The sequence below is a fragment of the Netta rufina genome (genome assembly GCF_964035555.1).
Source record: "Netta rufina genome assembly, chromosome: 25".
Lineage (NCBI taxonomy): Eukaryota > Metazoa > Chordata > Aves > Anseriformes > Anatidae > Netta > Netta rufina.
The window spans coordinates 457,391-475,922 of NC_140149.1; the positions used below are offsets into that span (position 1 = coordinate 457,391).

Genomic DNA, 18,532 nt, shown 5'->3' on the forward strand with positions numbered 1-18,532 from the left:
CGGAGCGTTCCGAGGACGCTGTGGGCGCTGTTTCAGGGCTGCTCAGGGGCACGTTTCAAGGGGACGCTCCCGGGGCAAGCACCTTCCCCCCCCCCCCCCCCCACCCCGGCCTCCCTCGGTGGGACGCGAACCCGCGGCCCCAGCAGCTGGGGGTGGGGCGGGGCGGAGCGGAGGGGGCGGGGCCGGCGGGCGGAAGCGGCGCCAGGATTCAAACCGGTGGCGGAGGCGGAAGTGGCGGGGCAGTGGGGGGCGGTGGGGCCCGCTCACGCTCTGTTTCCCTCCTCAGGTCCGGGCGCAGCGCTGCGATGCCGCCGTCCTGCAGGGAGCGGCGCGGGGCCGGGGGGCGGCCGGCGGGGTCCCCCCGGCGGGTGCTGGCAGCGAGGAGCCCCCGCGTGGCCGCCGTGGGAGCCTGGGTGGAGAGCGGCCCCCCGGGGCCTCAGCGCGGCGCGGCCTTCGTGAGTGCTGCGGGGCTCCCGGGCCGCCCCCCCCCGGCACCCTCGAGGGACAGGACGGGATGGGGCTCGACCTCAGGCTGTTATCCCTGTTTTTGTGAGGGTGGTAGGGCTGCGTGGTGTCCACGTAGCCTGGCTTCCCTTTTACAAAGGCCCTGATTTGCTTCCCCTTGAATAAACTGTTTTTCCTTTTTTTAATTTTTTTTTTTTTAGGAGTAATGCATTAATTTAAAAATCAATTGGGTGGGGAATCTGGTTTGTCTCTATAAAGCTGCAATTGACTAATTGTTTGCAATCTGCGCTGTAATATTAGCTGGAACTGTGTATTTTCAGCTTGTTAGTAGGAACTGATTTCCATCATAGGTATCGCAGCTACAATCATCAGGTTTGTGCCCCCTGCCTGCATTTTTCCCTCATACTGGTGTTCCTCACCTTGTTTGTTGCCTCCCCGTTCATCTCTAAAGGATGTCTGTGAGCAAGAGCTGTGTTCCATGTTGCTAATTTTAAAATAAGAATGTTAAATGTTTCATGGTGTAGAGCCAATCTCTGCAGTACCTCATTAGAAACACTTAAGAAAATCTTCCTGGATGCTTATCTCAGGGATTTCTGCTTTGAGGGTTATTACAAGAAGACTAAAGGTGCATTAAATATAGGATGATGAGTTCAGTCCCCTGTAATTAACGTCTAAATGTTACAGAAGCTCCTATGCTTCTGAGATGACTTATTTCCATATTGTAATTTAAATTCTGAAAGGTTGAGATAATATATGGAAATAAATTGTCTCTGTATTCACACAACTTCCCCTGCCAAACTTCGGGGGGAGCTGAAGTCTTCCTGGGTGCTCCTGGTCCCCATTTCAATGCAACTGGGAGCTGATGGTCCTTGCTGGGAGGGCTGAGCCTTGGCTTTGCACCAGAGTGTTGCTTTGGTTTGTCTTGGCACAAGTCCTCATCCACTACTGGGAGGAGGCATTCTCACCCTGCATGTTTGCCATGCTCAGCTGCGTTCCTTACCTCCCCCTAGCCCTTGTGCCATCAGGTGTGGGCAAAGGTGCGCAGGGTTATCAAAGCTTACGTAAGGCACTTTTATAAACCAGTGGGTCATACTAATAAAAAATATAAATAAATATTAATGCCTCCTCAATTAGAATTGCTAATGAAATCGCTAGCAGGGAGCATGGCAGGTTGTTGATGGCATCTTCAGCATTGTTCCGTGTAGCTCTGGCTTGCTTTCCCTGTTAATAGTGCAGATTCCTGTTTTCATGCTTTGGCTGTGCTATTGGGGCCCTGCTGCTGTTCATATTCCTGGCAGTGAGGGTTTGTGGGGTGCAGACAACCCTGAGATTTGGGGTTGTAAAAAGTGTCTATCAGAAGATATGATACAATCAGCCACATGGGGTCTGTCTGTCAGCTTCTTACCAGCAGCTCCACTCATTTCCCTTCATTCTCTTCCTCACTGCTGTGTTTAAGGCTGAATAAAACTAAGCATGTAAATAAGTAAAACTGAATCACCTTGCAGCTGACAGCCTGCCTTTGCAAATCTTGCTGGCTGCCTCTTTTCAGGATTCTGCACAGTTTTTTACTGATTTGACAGCCAGGGAAGTGATACTGGTTTTATTTAAACCTTGGTAGTGCAAGCAGAATTGCTTGGCATGGCTTCAAGTGGGAACCATGGGAAACCTGATTTTTAGGTCATTGCTTTTAATCTTTCACTTCAGATGGTAAAATCATTGTTAGAGCAGTAGCCCTGCCTGTACCATGGTCAGCAAACTGCTTGATGCGCTTCCAGCATTGCTTTTGCGAGACATTTGTCTGAAAAATGGACGTGGGATCTTGTACAGAGTGTTAATGTGATGGAGGTTAGCCTGCTCTTTTGTGTCTAGACTCAGAATTTCTGCGTATTCATGGGAACGGTGACCAGGAGTCACTGTGTTAGGTTACATTTTTTTTTCTCTCCTTTCTCTGCACATTGTAGAGTCAAAGGAAGATTCAATTCAAGCTAGTAGCAATTCAGTAGGCATTGTTCAAGCTGGTGTGCAGTTTATGAAACAAAATGTCATTATTAACTGCTCTGGGTGCTGCTTGCCTGGCCTGTAGATGCAGGTTTTGGACGGGAAGTAGGAAAATGGGCTGTTATAATGCTGCAATGTAGCAAAAGCATTGTGAAATCTTCTTTCACCTCTCTCAGGCTTCAGCATTTCGAGTTGAGGAGGAGCTGAAGGAGCAGCAAAGGGAGAAAGCAGCAAGCCTGAGACGCTTCCAGGGAGAAGTAAAGCAGCGAGTGAACCAGCAAGTCAGGATGAGGAGAAAGCAGCAGCTGCAGAAGTCCTGCGAAGCGGTAAGCATTCCCCTTCTCCCTGCCTCACAGACTTCCAAGGCTAATGTGTCCCTCTATGCTGGGGAAAAAACAACACTGCAAACCCTAAGTCAAGATCTTAATAAGAAAAAGTGAGGAAACTTGTGGCTACAGCAGGCCCTGTGGCTGCAAATAGCAAACCCGTGAGTGAGGCTAGTGTGATGCCTTGGTTCGCTCTGATGCCAGAGGTGCATAAAGCCTTTTGCCTCCCCATGGAAGGGTCGATGGCTCCCTGGAGCAGTAGCCAGAGAATGTTGTCCTTGGTGCCCTCTCAGATCTCCATAGTGTTAAAAAAAAAAAAATAGCCAGGCCCAAGTTCATAGAATCATAGAATATCCCGAGTTGGAAGGGACCCATAAGGATCATCAAGATGTGAATGGTGTGAATGTCTCCTGGTCGCACTGAAGCAAAGCAGCTTGTCCTCTCCCAGGGCAGCTTGCAAGCAACACTTCCACACCTTGTCCTCCATATTCCCACTTTCTCCCAAGGGCTTGTTTTATCCTGTGAATATATTTAATCCTGTCTACTTTTAAACAACCTCCAGTAATACTTGCCATAAACTCACTGTGCAACAAGAAGGGAAAGTACTGAAATATCAACAGTTTTGGACACACCCCTAGGGTGTTTGGGCTGTTTCCAAAGATGAGAAGGCATGGTCGAGTGGATATGTCCTCATGTAACTGCTAGCACCATTCAGAACAGCGGCAAAACTGCTTGTGTTTTCTCATTCTGCCCACTAGAGTGTTGCTTTAGTGTCTTGTTTTTTTTTACCTCAGAAGGGTGAAATCCTAGATGCTGAGCATGAGCTGCTTCAGGGACATGTGCCTGCCAAGGGGGAGATGATCACTTGAGATTTATGTGTTGTCTTTTTTTCTTTTTTTCTCTTTTTTTTTATCATCGGGGCCTGTGTCCTGGCAGGCAGAGAAGGAGAGCTGCCTTGCCATGCAGTACTCAGACTCGGTGCTGCACTTGACTCCCAAGAAGAACACGTGTGTGTTTCGGAGCCACCCCGCACCCGTCATCTGCAGCCCCAGTGTCCGCACCATCCTGGCACAGTGGCAGGAGCCGGGGATGCCCAGCGATTCGTTCCAGCAGCAAGCCACCAAGGTGTGTAGGCTCCCTCCTGCACTCATCTTTTCCGTCTCTGCTCTGTCATGCTGTGTGCTCATTGTTTGAAACAGAAGATGGGCAATACTTGTTTTCTACCTGTTTTTACAATGGATCCCTAATATTTATACTGAATGAAGCATTGGCTTACATTTTTATTCTGGCTTATGAAATATTGGTATACCACTCCATGGGATGCTGTGCTTGTACTTCCTCCACTGCTTGTAGACAGTAAACTTAGAGTAAAACCCACGGGGAACTCTGCACAGTGACCTGTTACTGCACTGGGATGTCATGTTGGAAAGTAGACACTAGGTGGTGCCACCTCATTGAAGCTTGTGTCCTGCAAACCAGGAGTGTGTGATTGTGAAATCTTGGAAAATGTGATCTAGGGACTTCTTTAATAGAGATGCTTGTGCTGCATTTGGCATCTTATAAGGCATTTGTGTTCATCTAGGAATTGGAGTTGTTCTAGTTGGGGCACTGTTTCCCCTGGGATGTGGAACAATTTCTGTCTGGGCACTGGGGATCTGGGACCTCTAACATCTCAGCAAAGTGATTCGGGAATGGATGAGCTTTAACATGGCTGGATCAGGGTTTCAGTGCATTTGGGCAGCTCTGAAAGATGAATTGGTTGCAGATTACCCCAATCATGTGTTATACCTGTTGGTGAAGCTAACTGAAAGTTGACCCACACTCCCTTGATAAAGCACCGAAGCTCTCATTGTTTTGAGCAGGGTGCATTGCGACATCTCATCTACGTAACTGAACTTCTTGGCATGGCCCTTGCGGAAAGCATCTACTGACCCGTTTTGCTTGTCCTTATGTCCCCTCTTACGGCAGCTCAGCAAAACCATGAGGCAAGTTCGTCGCAGGCTGGCATCCTGCCGGACTGTGCCTGAAGGAATGGGCCCCTCTGAGCTCCCTGGTGGCATCTGGAGCCTCAACAGGAGGCATGAGGTGAGTGAGGGCAGCTGGGGCAGACTAAGGTGTTACCGTGAAGCTGTGGGCAGGTCTGGTGCTAATTGGCAAATCTGAAGCATCACTCAGGGAGTCTGTTTAGCAGAAACTGTGTTTGCAACCCAGGTAATGATTCACCCATGGATGAATGGGGCTTGAGGGCTCTGTCCCATGCATGACACTTCCAGCTTTGTTCTTCTAGCCACCTTTCAGAGAAGGCAGAAGGGTAAAGTGGGTGAAAACGCTTCTGTTTGAAGAGACTAATGAAAGATAAACTAGGAAATATGAATTCAAAAAAGGTTTAAGAGGCTTAGATTGTGGTCTGGGTATCTTGGAGGAATGTAGTGATTGACCCTCCCCTTATCTGCCCTTATTTCTTCAACAAACCTCAAGAATTGTTGCCATTGCATCAGTCTGTGTTGTGTGTGTGGCTAAGACCTGGAGGGTTTTCCTCATCCAGAACTGGCTTCTGGCAGGCATGTAGTTGTTGGCATGCATCTCCTTTTCTCAAAGCATTAAGTACATAGTAGCCACATAACAAGATTAGTCCCAAGTGCCTGACCTTTTGTGCTGTTCAATTTCGTCCTGTTTTTGTTACTCAAAATCAGCTTTATGCTACAGCTATTGGCATAGCTGTGTTGTGCTTTCAATGCCAAGACCTTTCTTAAACTGATGTACTTTTCCCATCCACAAGTCCTGGAGAATACCAGCAGCAACCCAACCTGGTATTTTGTCTTACTGCCTTTGCTGGAGCCAGCTTCCTGCCTGTCTTGCAGTTCTTCATTCCCTTCTCTTTTCAGGTTCATCAAGGGTGAAGTACATCTTGGCTAGCTGTTATCTAGAAAATGCCTTTTATATAAGGGCTGGTCTGGGTCTTCCTATTCCGTGTATCGTTGGATGTCTGTTCAAGAAAGTCAGCTTTGAGAACAAGAGTTACAGAAACACTGTAATTATGGGCTCAGAAAACTTGTATCTATTTCAAACACTACGCATACCTTCTGTTTAAGTTTTCAATGCATTCAGACTGCTCAGCAAGATGGACTGATAACATTACTCGGCTATTAGCAGTGTTAAAGCCTCACATAAATAATACAGTACCTACCCAAGCAAGCCAGATGGTTACAGAAGACAGAGAGCACTTGTGGGATGTGTGGTGTGGGAGTCCTGTGACAAGTCATCCACAGCAGTGAGAAACAAGGCTGGGAGGGATTCTGGGCCACACCATCCATCCTCCTACCCGAGCCGTAGTGTAGGTACTGTTGCAAAAGTACGCTAATCTCCACTCTCTTAAAACTATTGGCAAGAAGCCTCTAATAGCTTCCCTAGGCAACTTTTGCCAAGAGGGATATGTTGATTTATTGCCTTACTCTGTTTTATTACTCCAAGATGGTAGAGAGTAAAAGTTCTTATTTTGATGTGACTTCTTCTTCCCATATGAATGCCTTGTTTTCCATATTCACAATTAGACAGCATCTTATTCCCTTCTTTTCAGATGCAAAATGTTGCTGCAGACTTCACACCTTGATAATTGCTGCTTGCCCTTTGCGTTTGTTCATGTTGACCTTCCTTGTGTTGTCTTCCCCAGCAGATTTCTTTGATTTGAATGCAGGCGTTTTAACCTCTTCTCAAATATTTCTGCAACTTCATGTAGCCTGGTGGGTTCTTTCTTCTGTCAGTCTGGCCAATGATGAAATTATCAAGCAGTGTCCACGCAGTTCTTCTCTATCTCAGCAAGCTACATAGACTGAATCCAGATAGTGTTTTTTAATCACCTCCCTTGTACTGGTTTCACTTAATGAGTATTTTCCTTACCGAAGTGTTGCATCAGGCCATGTCAAAAGCAAGGCTAAAATTAAGATGTCTTCTGCTATGGTCTTGCCTGAGGCTTCTTCTGTAGTAGGATAAATTCATACCATCTAGACGCTACTTGCTCGTGACAAATTTATGTTGGTGGCTGCTTATCTTGTTTTCTAGCAGCTTACAGGCAATTTGCAAGGTGATTTCATTTCTCCAGAATTCAGGCAATTGATAACTTTTGAGGCTGAAATTCCTGTAGTTTTCTCTTTAGTATTTCCCTTTTCCTTCCTTAATTTAAAGGCTATTTAAACACTGCATGTCCTTTCCCAATAACCTGGACCTCCACGCATTTCCAAGGGGGTTGTTAGCAGCTTGTCTGCTGGTCCTGGAGGTAACCCAGGGCAGGTCCTGCCCACTTTAAAAAAAAATAAAATAAAAAAAAAAAAATTCCTATTTCTAGGAATAATCTGACTTTTTCTTCCCAGTTCTAGTCCAAGATTTGTCTTGCTTCTGTTACTAGCTCAGGACAGTTCTTTGGCTGAAAGCCAATGCACAGAAGCATAAAATCCTGTTTTTCTTGGTGTCCTCTGATAGCTTTCCCTCTCCTCGTGTAATGAGTCCCCTTTTGTCCCTCTTACCAGAAGCCTGATTTTTTGTTACCTTGATGTTTCTTGTTTTACTTGGAGCCTTGGCCTTTCTGCCACTTGTTTTATGTCCCTGCATGCTTGTGTTTTCTCCTACATGATTCTTTCAGTAGTGTGACCCATGCTCCATTTCCTCTGTGCTCACATTGATCACAGGCACAAGAAGAGCCAGGTTTGTCTCACACTATGCATCATGTCTGTCCACTCCAGCAAGGTAGCTTGTACTTGTTCAGTTAGCATTGTTTAAAGATCTGCTGCTTCTTTGGTTCTGTTTTCCTTTTTCTATTTTTTCTTCTTCCCTGTAAGGAGTCACGTTCTCTGCAATTGTTAAACAAGAAGTCTGTTTCTGAAACCATTGCTGTTCTTCACTTCTGGAGATCTCTTTTCAGGTCGGAAACTGTTTAAAGACCCTGCTGGTCTGTTCTCTGCTGCAATTCTTTCTGAAACAGATACCTAGATTGTAATCGAGTGGAAATTATCTGTCCTGTGTTTCTGGTGATCTCGTTCACCAAGTCTTCATCTGCTTTGTGGAAAGGTTTGTAGGTCTTCAGCATGACAGAAAAATTCTTTTCCCCAGCTGACCATTCCCCAAAGATTTTTTTTCCCAGCAGTTTCATTTCCTTCTGCCTTCAGGGCTTCAGAGCATCCTTAGAAAGCAATAACCGTCACTCTCCACTTCTTGTCCTAACTGAAGAAGCTTCTCTGTGTTGTATTTTTGTCATTACAGTGTTGATAGAGTAATTCCTATGCCTATCGAATAATTTCTTGTGCAGACTGGCTCCAGGCTATCCTCCATGCCTCATAAATTGCAGCACAACCATCTTGAGCAAACTCTGGCTTGACCTGTGCTCTTCCTGTTAATCCACCCTCTCACTCTATGAACAATCCTACTCTTCCCTACCTGTCTGCATTCCTAGCCTGCTGAAGGGACAGTAAGGAGAAAAACAAACAAAAATGGCTTCTGGCATTTTGATTTCTAGTTTGTAGGAAACAATCTGCTGCCTCTCAAAATATTGTTAATATCCTTTCAGGAGCCTGCCCACTTACCATCTGAACAACTACAGAATAAGTGTCACTCAGGAGATCCCACCCACCCCAAATCCTTGCAGTTGTGAAATAGTGCCTGGAGAGGTCTTTCCCTTTTCTTTCCTTCACCCCACACACATACATCTGTCCCTCTGTTTCTGCAGTTGGTTGTAGTCACGAGCTACCCGGTTAATTTAGATTAAATTTAGATTATTGTGCCCTGCAGTGATGCTTGAATATGTTGTGCTGCTGCTTGCCAGGTCTCAACTGACTTCACAGAACAAGTGTCCTGAGGTTAAAGCTACTTGTAACCCTTGCTCAAGGATATTGCATTTGCTCTCTGCACCAATGCAGTCATATGAACTTTGCATTCACACCTGTCTCCTCCAGGAACCAGTACCTCATGCCACAGTGCCCACAGAAGATGACAGTGAGGAGCTTCTAGCAGGACATCATGATCTTCCAGCTGAACTACAAGACCAGGCAACAGCCCCACATAAGGCTGAACAAGAAGATGGTTTCTATATCAAAGTGGAATTTGAAAAAGTAATACGCGTATGAGGTTGGGCCAGTTGGTCTGAAGAAGTTCAAATCTTTGGGAGTTGGGTTTGTTTAAGCAGGGATGGTGAGGCTACTGTTGTAATCAGTTTCAGTTACTCCTTCAGGCCTGGCTAACTCTTATGCCTACTCTCAGCTTTGGTCAAAACAGGCCAGAGAGCAGTGTGAAAGTCAGGAGAGATTGATGACTTGGAGAAGGGTCTCTGGCACAGCACACGCAGTCTTGAGGGACACCTTTGCAAGACGGTGCCTGTGAACTTGTGTGTCTTGATCGGTGGGCATAAGGTCACCATTTTTAAATACACACAAAGCCAGTTAGGGGGTAAGTGTAATGGGAGCTCTGACTGTTGTGTTCTCTTAGAATAGCCATGCCGTTTTGACGTTACTGTTTTACTGCTTTAATCTTACTGCTGTGGCTTCAAAAGTGGTTTGTATGTGCTTGCCTCATCCTACCAATTGGCTGGTGCTCAGCAGAAATCTGACACTGTGTGTGCAATTGCATCGTGCGCTTAATTTAGCTTCAGGAGGACCTGTGACTGCCCCTTGTGCTGTGCTGGGGAGGGAGAGCAGTGGGTGCATCAAACCAGACGGAAACCTCCAATAAAATGGAAAAAAAAAAAAAGGTTTTCATCAGAGGAATAAACTGGCATCCCTCGCCCTTGCCTCAGGGCTGGCAGCTAGTGGGGATTGTACAAAACACCTCCCTTAGAGGTAGCATTTATGTGCCTGCTCCTGGGAACCTGGCTAAAGTATTTATTGATTCTTTGTTTTCAGTCAGAGTTTTGTTAAGCATCTGAGGTGTGGAAATGTTTTGCCCTTTGGATTACTTGGAGTAGTTAGCAAATACTTTATGGATATAGCAACATGTGCCCATCCTTATCTGGTGATTTGTCCAGCTAGGGAGCAGAAATACTGGCTTGGCAAATATTGTGAGTGGAGCGAAGAAGGTGAAGGTTTGCACTGAGGTTTTGGGAGACATTGACTGTTGAACTTCCCTGACACTTACTTTGCTACTATTACTTTCTTGCACTTCATGAAGTTCAGAATCAAAAAGTCTGGGAGGTGAGGTGGTAATATGAATCCCTATTTAAACTAATACAGAAAACTCCTTGAAGGATACCTTCAGAAGTGTTTTGTCAGAGCATTGGTGCTCATGCTCCTATATGGAGATGTAGAACGTGTCTTCTGTCTGGTGATAGGGAGGAGAAGCCAAACAAAGTGGTGCTTTAACACTGATAGGTAGCTACGCTCTGCCATGCTGCTCTGTCACTCCCTCTCCTCAATAGAACAGGGAGAGAAAAAAACTTGAGATACATGTAAGAATAGGGAGATCACTCACCAATTGCCATCCCAGGAGAAACAGACTCAACCAAAGGGAGACTAATGTAATTATTGCCTATTGCTCACAGACTAGGGCAGTGAGAACTAAAAGCACCTTTCCCCCATCCACCCTCTTCTACTTACTCCACTTGAGCAGCACAGGGACAATGGGTGCCGTGGTCAGTCCCACTTCATCTCCACTGCTCCTTCTCAATCCCTCTCTGCCGCTGCTCCACGTGGGGTCCTTCCCACGGGATGCTGTCCTTTGCAAACTGAGCCTGCAGTGGCTGCCTACAGGCAGCAGCTCTTCAGGAACTGCACCTTACCACAGGGTCTGTCAGGAGCAAACTGCTCCAGCACAGGTTCCCCGTAGGCGGCAGCTCCCCCCAGATCCCCTGCTCCTGCAGGGGCTCCTCTTTACAGGCTGCAGCATGGGGATCTGCTCTGTGGTGCCCATGGGCTGCAGGGGGACAGCCTGCTGCACCAGGGGTCTCTGCAGTGGAACTTCTGCCCCAGCGCCTGGAGCACCTCCTGCTGCACTGCCCTTGGTGGCTGCAGGGTTCTTTCTCTTGCACTTCTCAATCCCCTCTCCCAGCTGCAGTTTTTTAGCACAGCAGTTTTTCCTCCCCTTCCCCTCCCCCCTCCTTAATTCTCCTCTCCCGGAGGCCCAACCAGCATTGCTCTTGGCTCAGCTCTGGCCAGTGGCAGGTCCTTCTTGGAGCTGTCTGGAGCTGGCTATGGTCTGACATGGGGCAGCTGCTGGGCTCTTCTCACAGGGGCCACCCCTGCAGCCCCCTCCCCCCCCAATAAAACCTTACTGTCTAAGCCTAATGCACACGTGTCCTGGAAACACATGCAGAACTGCAGGTATCTTGCATAGGGGACTCACCTCCAGCTTGGAGGACTTTGCTGAGTGAAGATGAGAAACTTGACTGTGAAGATGCTGATGCTGCTCTCTTGTACTGTTTTTCAGTTCTGTGATGGGTCAGTGAAGGACTTGAGCCTGCTTAACTCTCCCCAGAGACTGAACCCTTGTTGTCGAGCTCCCCTTGTACTCTGGGCTGGCATAGACCAAGAGGAAACCAAGAAGCAGGTTTGTCTGCTACAGCCAAACTCACTGTTTTGTCTCCATTTCAGGAGTGAAAGGTATTGAGCGTAGGGAATGCTGCTGGCTCAGATAAGCCTTGGGAGCAGCATCTGCTGGGTTTGTAAGTTTGTAAGTGCTGATGGTGTCCTGGGTTTTCAGCAAACCTACACAGTAGGTAGACACCTACACAGTATCTGAGATCCAAATTAACACTGAAGTGTTTTAGAAGAGAAGAGCTTGGTTCATTTTGCCTTGCAAAACAAAAGCTGAAAGGTGTTGTGATTTGTTTTCTGTAGTTGCATGGGGGGAGGAGGGGGGGGGAGACCTGCCAAAAATGTTATTTAAAAAATGCTGGGGGGGAAAAAAAAAAAGGAAAGAAAAACAAGAAAACCCTACTTTATCTTGTTTGGATGTAAGGCTGGAATATAAAGGTTCCTACCATATCAGTACCTAGCAGGAGGGATAATAGCTTTCAGGCACAGACTGCAAGCCTAATGCTTGCAGGAGCTTGGCTGTGCTCTCAGCTTGAGCTGCACCATTTGGTCAGTGCAAGGCATGAAGTTACCTCCCTCATAGCAGGCTCATGGGCCCTTTACTTGAGCACAGTAACTTTGCCTAACTTGATTCAGGAGTGGTCTAAGCTTGCTGGGGTTTGTTGTGTGTTGTTAACAGGGTTTTGTATCTTACTGTTGTGCGCTGAGGGTCTGATTTAATCACAGGGGCCAATCAGTCTGTGTCCAACAGTTTGGCTCATGCAGGAGATGCATGAGGGATTGTTTCTCTGGGATGCCTAAAGAAAGTGGCTTTTTTTTCCTGCTTCTTTCTGATTTGAACATTTATCTCATTTTTTGTGAGCTTCTTTGCAGTGTACAGCATAAAACAAAGTGCTTTGAACAAATTGTTTTTGTTCTTTATGTGCATTTTTCTAACAAACTTATCCAAAAATCCGGTTGTGGTTTCTAGAAGGCATGACAGCAGCTGGGGCTTGTCAGGCTGTTGCTTCCCCCATCAGTTCCCTGTGCCTCTTGCTTTGTATCTCCTTGGCTCCAATCCACCTTGAGATAACTGGGTTTGCAGCAGGCTCTTCCGTATGGTTTTTTTCCATCCAGCTTTCTACACTTGCAGCCTGCCAATCTCTCCTGCACCTTTATCTCCAGCTGTGCAAGGCTGTTTCCAGTGAACAGGACAGACACACTCAGTCCAGAGCTCTTGGTATTGATGAGAAAATCCATGCCTTCCGCTTTCTGGCATTGTGGAGCTCAAATGAACTGAATGCTGACTGCTTCCCATTCAGGTGGCAGGATCAGATGTGAGATTGAGTGAGGAGGTTTCCCCACCCTCGCTGCATCTTTGGGTTTAAGCTGAAGCCAAAACACTGAACCTTTCCATGTGGTCTGACTGTGTGAGAGCTGTGTTCCATGTGGGGCTCTTGGGTTTGTCTCAGCAATGCATTTGCCGCCTCTGCAGTTCTGCATGTGATGGGTTCAGCTTGATGTTGTGCATTATTTATTGATTTATTTTGGAGATAACAGGATTTTGTGTAAGGCCTGCAAGTGGATAGTGGTGGATAGAAATTCATGCACTGTTGCTTGTAGCACTCTCCTCTATCGGAATGAAGTGGGGGGAGCTGTTTTTTTTCTTGCCAGGAAAGTTAGAATTTAGGAATTTGTCAGGTGTCCTGTATCCATAGGAGACTCAGTCAAAGGGTGCTGGTACTAAGCTCTGTGATGTATGAGATACTTTGAACACCCTCCATCTCTCCAGCTTCTCCCTAGTCCTGGGATATTAAGGGACTTCTAAGGATCATTTGGGGAAGGAGTGAGGCTTCTATCCAGGCAACTATGAGCTCCAAAAATCTAGCCAAGCATTGATATTATCTGATATTAGGTAAGTCTCCTACAAGACATCCTTCTTAAAGTTGCACCTTCATTCCTACAGCGTCAGAATGAGTACCTGAGGTGCAAGCGCCTCTTCATGAATGTTGAGCGAGAGCAAGTGAAGGAGCAGAGGAGGCAGAAAGAGCAGCAGAAGAGGATTGCTAAGTGAGTATGTGCAGATAAGCGACACACTCTCACTTTCCTTTTGCAGCCCAGTAAACAAAACACAAAGGCTTTGAGAAGACTGTCTATCTTGATAGGAAAAAAAAAAAAAAAGCATGTGATGAGTCACATTCTGACTCCTTTGCTGCTTTATCTACCTTAAAAAAAAAAAAAAAAATTTTTTTTTTTTTTTTTAATTAGGGAGTAAGAAATGGGGGTTAGAAATGTCAGGCTGAGAGAGGTATGATTTACCAAACCACAGCCCTCTGGGTCACCGATCCCAAGACCCTGTGCCCATGTTCAGAAACTTTGGGATGAGATCACGTTCTCATTAAACTACTTTTCTCCAGGATGTTTATGTCAGACCCTTCACCCTCATAACTATAAACATATATATGGCATAATAAAAAGATTTCTTAGCACTTGTTCCAGAGTTGAAAACTCCCTATCTATGTAAAAAAAAAACCAAATCCTTATCTGTGTAAAAGTACCTGTTCATGTTTTGGAGGTTTTAATTTAAAGGAGGCTCTCAATTTAAGGAGGTTCTTAAGGAGGAACTCTGCAGTTTCAGACCAAAGGAAGAAAGATGCTCTACGCTTTTGTCTTTGACTCGCTATGCAAGAGCATCTAAAAATTGCATCTAATACAATTCCACACTGTAATCACCTTGTTTTCTGACACAGGGTTTGCAGTGAGCAGGCTCTGTGGGAGCAGCACAGGTTTGTGAGGGCAGGATTTGGACCTCCCATTTGATTTGATTGAAGTGCAGTTTCAAAAAAAGCAGTATAACCCATATGCCACCTGCAGCTAGCTCTAACTGATCCAAGTGGACAAACCAACAAGCAGAATAAATGAGTGAGCCTTTAAATGAAGAGCTCAGCCTGCTGTGATGCAGTGTTCCTGGGGCACAAGATCCTGGTGGTTGTTTTTTGTGGCCATTTTTCAGAGAGAAATTGCAAATCTGAGGAAATTCGACAGACATGTTCCTGAAACTTAAATTGGTGCTCAGAGCTTTGGAGACCCTTTCCTGCCCTGCAAGTGCTGGTGAGACACCAGGGCCTTTCTAGTTAGTGATATCTTCCCCCCCCTCCAGTCCCAGGGTCTCTGCTAGACTTGCTAGCTGCTCAGAGCATGTGCAAAAAAAAAGCTGTTTTTGCAATTACTTAGTGTAAAGCTAAGTTGGCCTTGGCCTTAGCTTCTACAATAGAAGATTTATGGTGGTGTAGTTAAGGCTCTATTACCACTTCATTTAAAAGACGTTTTGGAGTTTATAACTTGACAAGAGAAGTTTGGCTTCAGCACTTTCCTTCTCAATGTGTGAGCACTTCATTCTCATATCTGACCCACCAAATGGGACTTTTAGGATGTTGCTCCATTCTATTACGCTTTCTTTCCCTGGCTTCTACCCAGCTTTGACTTTTTTGAATGCCTTTTGGCAGTGATCAGTGTGTAAGATGTTATTGCATTTGTTACTCATCAGCAGGAATAAAATGGCAGATGCTTCGGTTTAAAGTCTTTGTGTTTTGTAATTTCCACTTGTCAGGGGAATGTGCTTTGCATTTTTGTGAATTATACTGTCCAGATTCTGTGGAAGGGCTGGAGTGCCATTTAGGTGCAATGGAAATTGAAGCAATGGAGGAAGATTTGTTTAAAAAAAGAATAAAAATTAAAAAAAAAATCATCTCTTCAAGCCTATTTAGAGTAGGCATTGGATCCTTGGAGTTTTTTCTGCTGTATCCTGCACTCTTCTGCAGTCCTGTTAAGTTCTTTGTCATGGAAGTTTTGCAAGGACAGCTTATGGTAGGATCCAAGCTGCCCTATAATCAGAAGATATCACAGGTGGGGTGGCTGGGACTATTGCCCTTTTGGGTAGATATAAAAGAGCCCAGGCACCATTTTTAGTTTCAAAAGGATGGAAGAGAGCACCTCAGGAGCTTTTATGGAGCAGTGCAGGTGCCACTTCAAAACTGGAGCGTGTAAATGTGGTCCAGCACATGTCAGGAAATGGACATCACGTGGGGAAGCTCCTTCCTCCGCTAAGGAAGCCCAGTGACAGCTGTCTGTGCCTGCAGGATTAAGAGCAAGAAGGAGAACCAGCGCCAAGTGGAAGAGCAAAGGATGCAGAAGATGGCTGAGCAGCAAGAACCCTGCTTGGGGGAAAGTGTCTGTGAAATCCTGGCCCACCTTGAACTGGAGGAGAGAAGGCTGAAGAAGATTAAGGAAAAGCAGCAGCGAAATATGGAGTATGTAAGGTGAGCTGCCAAGAACTGGGTCCCAGCTCCTTGTACAGAGCAAAAGTGAATGCTTTGTCCCTTGCAGGTATGTAGAAGCTCTAAGAGCTGAGATGAGGGAGAAGATGAAGCTGTACAACATCGACTTGCCTCCTTTGTGCTCCTGCAGCTCTGATTTCTGGGAGTCCCACCCAGATACCTGTGCCAACAACTGTGTATTCTACAAAAACCACAAAGGTAGGAGTTCCTGCTCTTCAAGAGGACTTAGCGCAGACCTAGCAGAGGGCGTATGTTTGAATGCACTGGGAGAAATCAGTCCTGGCCAGAAGTTCCCATTGGTTCTGGGCTGCTGTTTGCAGAAAAGCTCATGGCTGCCAGGATTGCAAGCATACTCCAAAAAGGACCCGCTGCTGATAGGCTCAACATTGTGTTTAACTAGATCTTTCTGTGCTGCAGGTACATCTTGTAATACTGCACAGATGTGCCCAGCTGCTAGCTTGCCTAGTGTAAGACTAGGGCTACTCAAACATGTTGCTCAGGGAAAAATCAGCTGCTCATTTCTAATCCCCTCTTCCTCTTTCTCTTCACGGAATTTAGTGGCATCCTCAGCAAAATGCCAGCCTCTGTGTCAAAGTGTTGAAAAATGCTGCTGTAAATATGTAAATGTGTTGACAGGGGGAGAGCCATGAGGAAAATACTGCAGAACAGGCTTGTTAAGGGCATGGGAAACCAGTGGCTTTTGGAGCTCTTTGCTTAAATGCTACATCTGTGCTTGGGGAGGTTGGTTGCAAAAAGGTGACAGAAATCATTATCTTTACACGAAGAGTGCTCTGATCTAGGAAAAATACCTGCCTGAGTATAATTGGGAGTTATCTTCTAGGTGGCTTTGTAAAGTGGAGAAATGGAGGCCTTAAAAAAATCCTCTAGGTTTCCTGCTTTGGCTGACGTACCACTCTGTAATTAGGAGTGTACAGACTGCCATACAGCCTGCAGGGTGCAAAAAAAGAATGTGGAAAACTACAGGCATGTTGATTAATCTTAAAAAACAGGTCTTCTCTCTTTGCTTTGCAGCAAAAGACAGAAGCTGCCCCCAGCTTTGGGCCATAGGTGAAACTTTCATCTCCTAATGCTGCTTCTCAGTCCTTTCCATATTTAGCCTACAGCCATGCTCTGCAGTCTGTTGTCCTGTCCTGTGACCCCACAGATGGGAGGACGAAACTGCCCATCCATGACCTCGCTGCTCTCTGCACACACCCTGCGAAGCACCAGTGAAGAGGGTGTGAAGAGTGCATCGCAGTGAAGTCCCTGTGGTTCAGGGACTGGCGTAAGTAGGCATCTTGTCCCAGCACAAGAGCTGCGCCGTGCCAGAGCACTTGCTGCTCCTTGTGCTCAGGTTTAAGTCACGCATCTTTGGTTTCGCTCCCTTGGTGCGGTTGGACAGACCAGGAGCACAGGGCGGCTGGCAAGTGTGAAGGGGCTGATCGTTCTTGTGGGCTTGTTTACAGGCCAAGTGTCTGAATTTTGGTGTTCAGCTGCGCAATAAACTTTGCAGTGTGTGTGATGCTCTGTAGTCCTGTTTGTAGTCAGAAATGAGGAGTAACAAGTTGCCCAGGTTTGAGTATCACATCGCCTCATCCATCGCTTTAAGCCACACTTCTGGGATCAGTTGCAGAGTGTGTTGCTGTGGGTGCTTGGCCCCAGCTCCTGGCAAAGGGTGCGCATGCCTGCTGCCAAACCTTTGCCTGCCCTGATGGGTTCACAGAGGAGTGATCCTGGGCACGCGGCCAGCCCGTGCTGCAGGCACTAGCAGTGCTTGGGAAGCACTATGTGTGATCCAGCTGCTTTGAATGAAACCCAATCATGAACTTCTTCCTTCCCACTGCCTTCTATAGATTTCTGAATTATGTACCCTGGCCCCTGGTTTTCAGGTCACGGGGCGGAGTAAGGTATGTATTGCTCATTTGGTTCCTTACTGGAGAGGACCTCTCTAATTGCCCCCACCCAGTAGTACCCAATCCACACTCCCATGGCCTGTTTTCCTCTGGAAAGGAGCTTTGCCCTGGGAAAAATCTGTTTAAACTCTTGGTGAGCATAGCCAGGGCTTTCCTGGGTGCTGCTGTTCTTGGGATGCTGGGGTGGATTTGCTTTGACAAGGAGTCCAGTAGTTATGGGGATACTGCTCTGTGGTACCAGCATTGCAGGCTGGGGTCCTGTTGCTTCACTGGAGTTCTGAGCATCCCAAAGAGAAACCTCATGCCTGAGTGCTGTCAAAGCCACTGGTGCCCCTGGCACCCTCTGCTTCATATCCTGCAGCCAGTGGGGAACATTCAGGTGCCAGGATGCAGGTGGGTGACCCCATCCGTCTCCACACAGTGCAGAGGAGCCGTGGCCGAGCCCAGCACTGCCAGACCTGCTGATGGCACTAAGTATTTTTCTTCATTTCTCTGAAATCCAATTCACAGTCCAATGCCCAGGCAAAACCTCCAGTATCTTCCTGTGAAAGCGATACTGCGAGTGCGATACTGTCCTGGACAGAGGTTGCACCATAACCCATCATTAATGCTTACTCCTTGCCACGTGGGTGCTGGCTGACGGGATGCCAGGGTCATTGCAGCGTGGCTACCACTGGGCACCCTCCTGCCACCTCTCCAATATTAACCCAGGCAGGAGGGGCAGGCGACCGAGCGTGCAGCCCTGCTTCCACGCTCCCCTTCCAAGGATTTCTGCTTCTGAGCATAACCCTGTACTGGTCAGGTGTACAACAAACCCACGACCCCAAACCATGGTCCGGAGGTGGCTCATCAGCTTGGGGCTGGTGCTATTTATTAACCATGATTTGCGTCATGGGGAAGATGCTGGAGACATATGGGGGCACTGAGTAGTTTAATGGGGTGCCAGTGCCTGGAGGGGGTTTGCTCCCCTTGGCTGCCCCTGGAGCTGGGCTGGGGGTGTTACC

The 18,532-nt window shown here is 46.9% G+C and overlaps 1 protein-coding gene across 4 annotated transcripts; it reads left to right on the plus strand.

Annotated features, from left to right (window-relative positions):
* Positions 1 to 259: 259 nt before the first annotated feature.
* On the plus strand, positions 260 to 17,048 carry CCDC15 (coiled-coil domain containing 15). Of its 4 annotated transcripts, none has more exons than XM_084301662.1 (10): positions 260 to 455; positions 2,640 to 2,789; positions 3,726 to 3,914; positions 4,758 to 4,874; positions 8,732 to 8,887; positions 11,193 to 11,312; positions 13,245 to 13,348; positions 15,418 to 15,597; positions 15,665 to 15,813; positions 16,733 to 17,048. In XM_084301662.1, the coding sequence occupies exons 1-10, from the start codon at positions 306 to 308 to the stop codon at positions 16,846 to 16,848; spliced, it is 1,431 nt and encodes a 476-aa protein (XP_084157788.1). In that variant the 5' UTR covers positions 260 to 305; the 3' UTR covers positions 16,849 to 17,048. The 4 variants fall into 4 exon arrangements, with proteins under 4 accessions (XP_084157788.1, XP_084157790.1, XP_084157789.1 ...); XM_084301664.1 differs by having other exon boundaries at positions 15,746 to 15,813; XM_084301663.1 differs by having other exon boundaries at positions 15,418 to 15,588.
* The last annotated feature ends 1,484 nt before the right edge of the window (positions 17,049 to 18,532 follow it).

Excerpts from the sequence above, each read along its gene's own strand:
- CCDC15 (XM_084301662.1), top strand. The coding sequence starts at position 306 with ATGCCGCCGTCCTGCAGGGAGCGGCGCGGGGCCGGGGGGCGGCCGGCG. Across the intron at positions 15,598-15,664 it reads CGAAATATGGAGTATGTAAG|GTATGTAGAAGCTCTAAGAG; the intron begins GTGAGCTGCCAA and ends TGTCCCTTGCAG. Across the intron at positions 15,814-16,732 it reads ATTCTACAAAAACCACAAAG|CCTACAGCCATGCTCTGCAG; the intron begins GTAGGAGTTCCT and ends TTCCATATTTAG.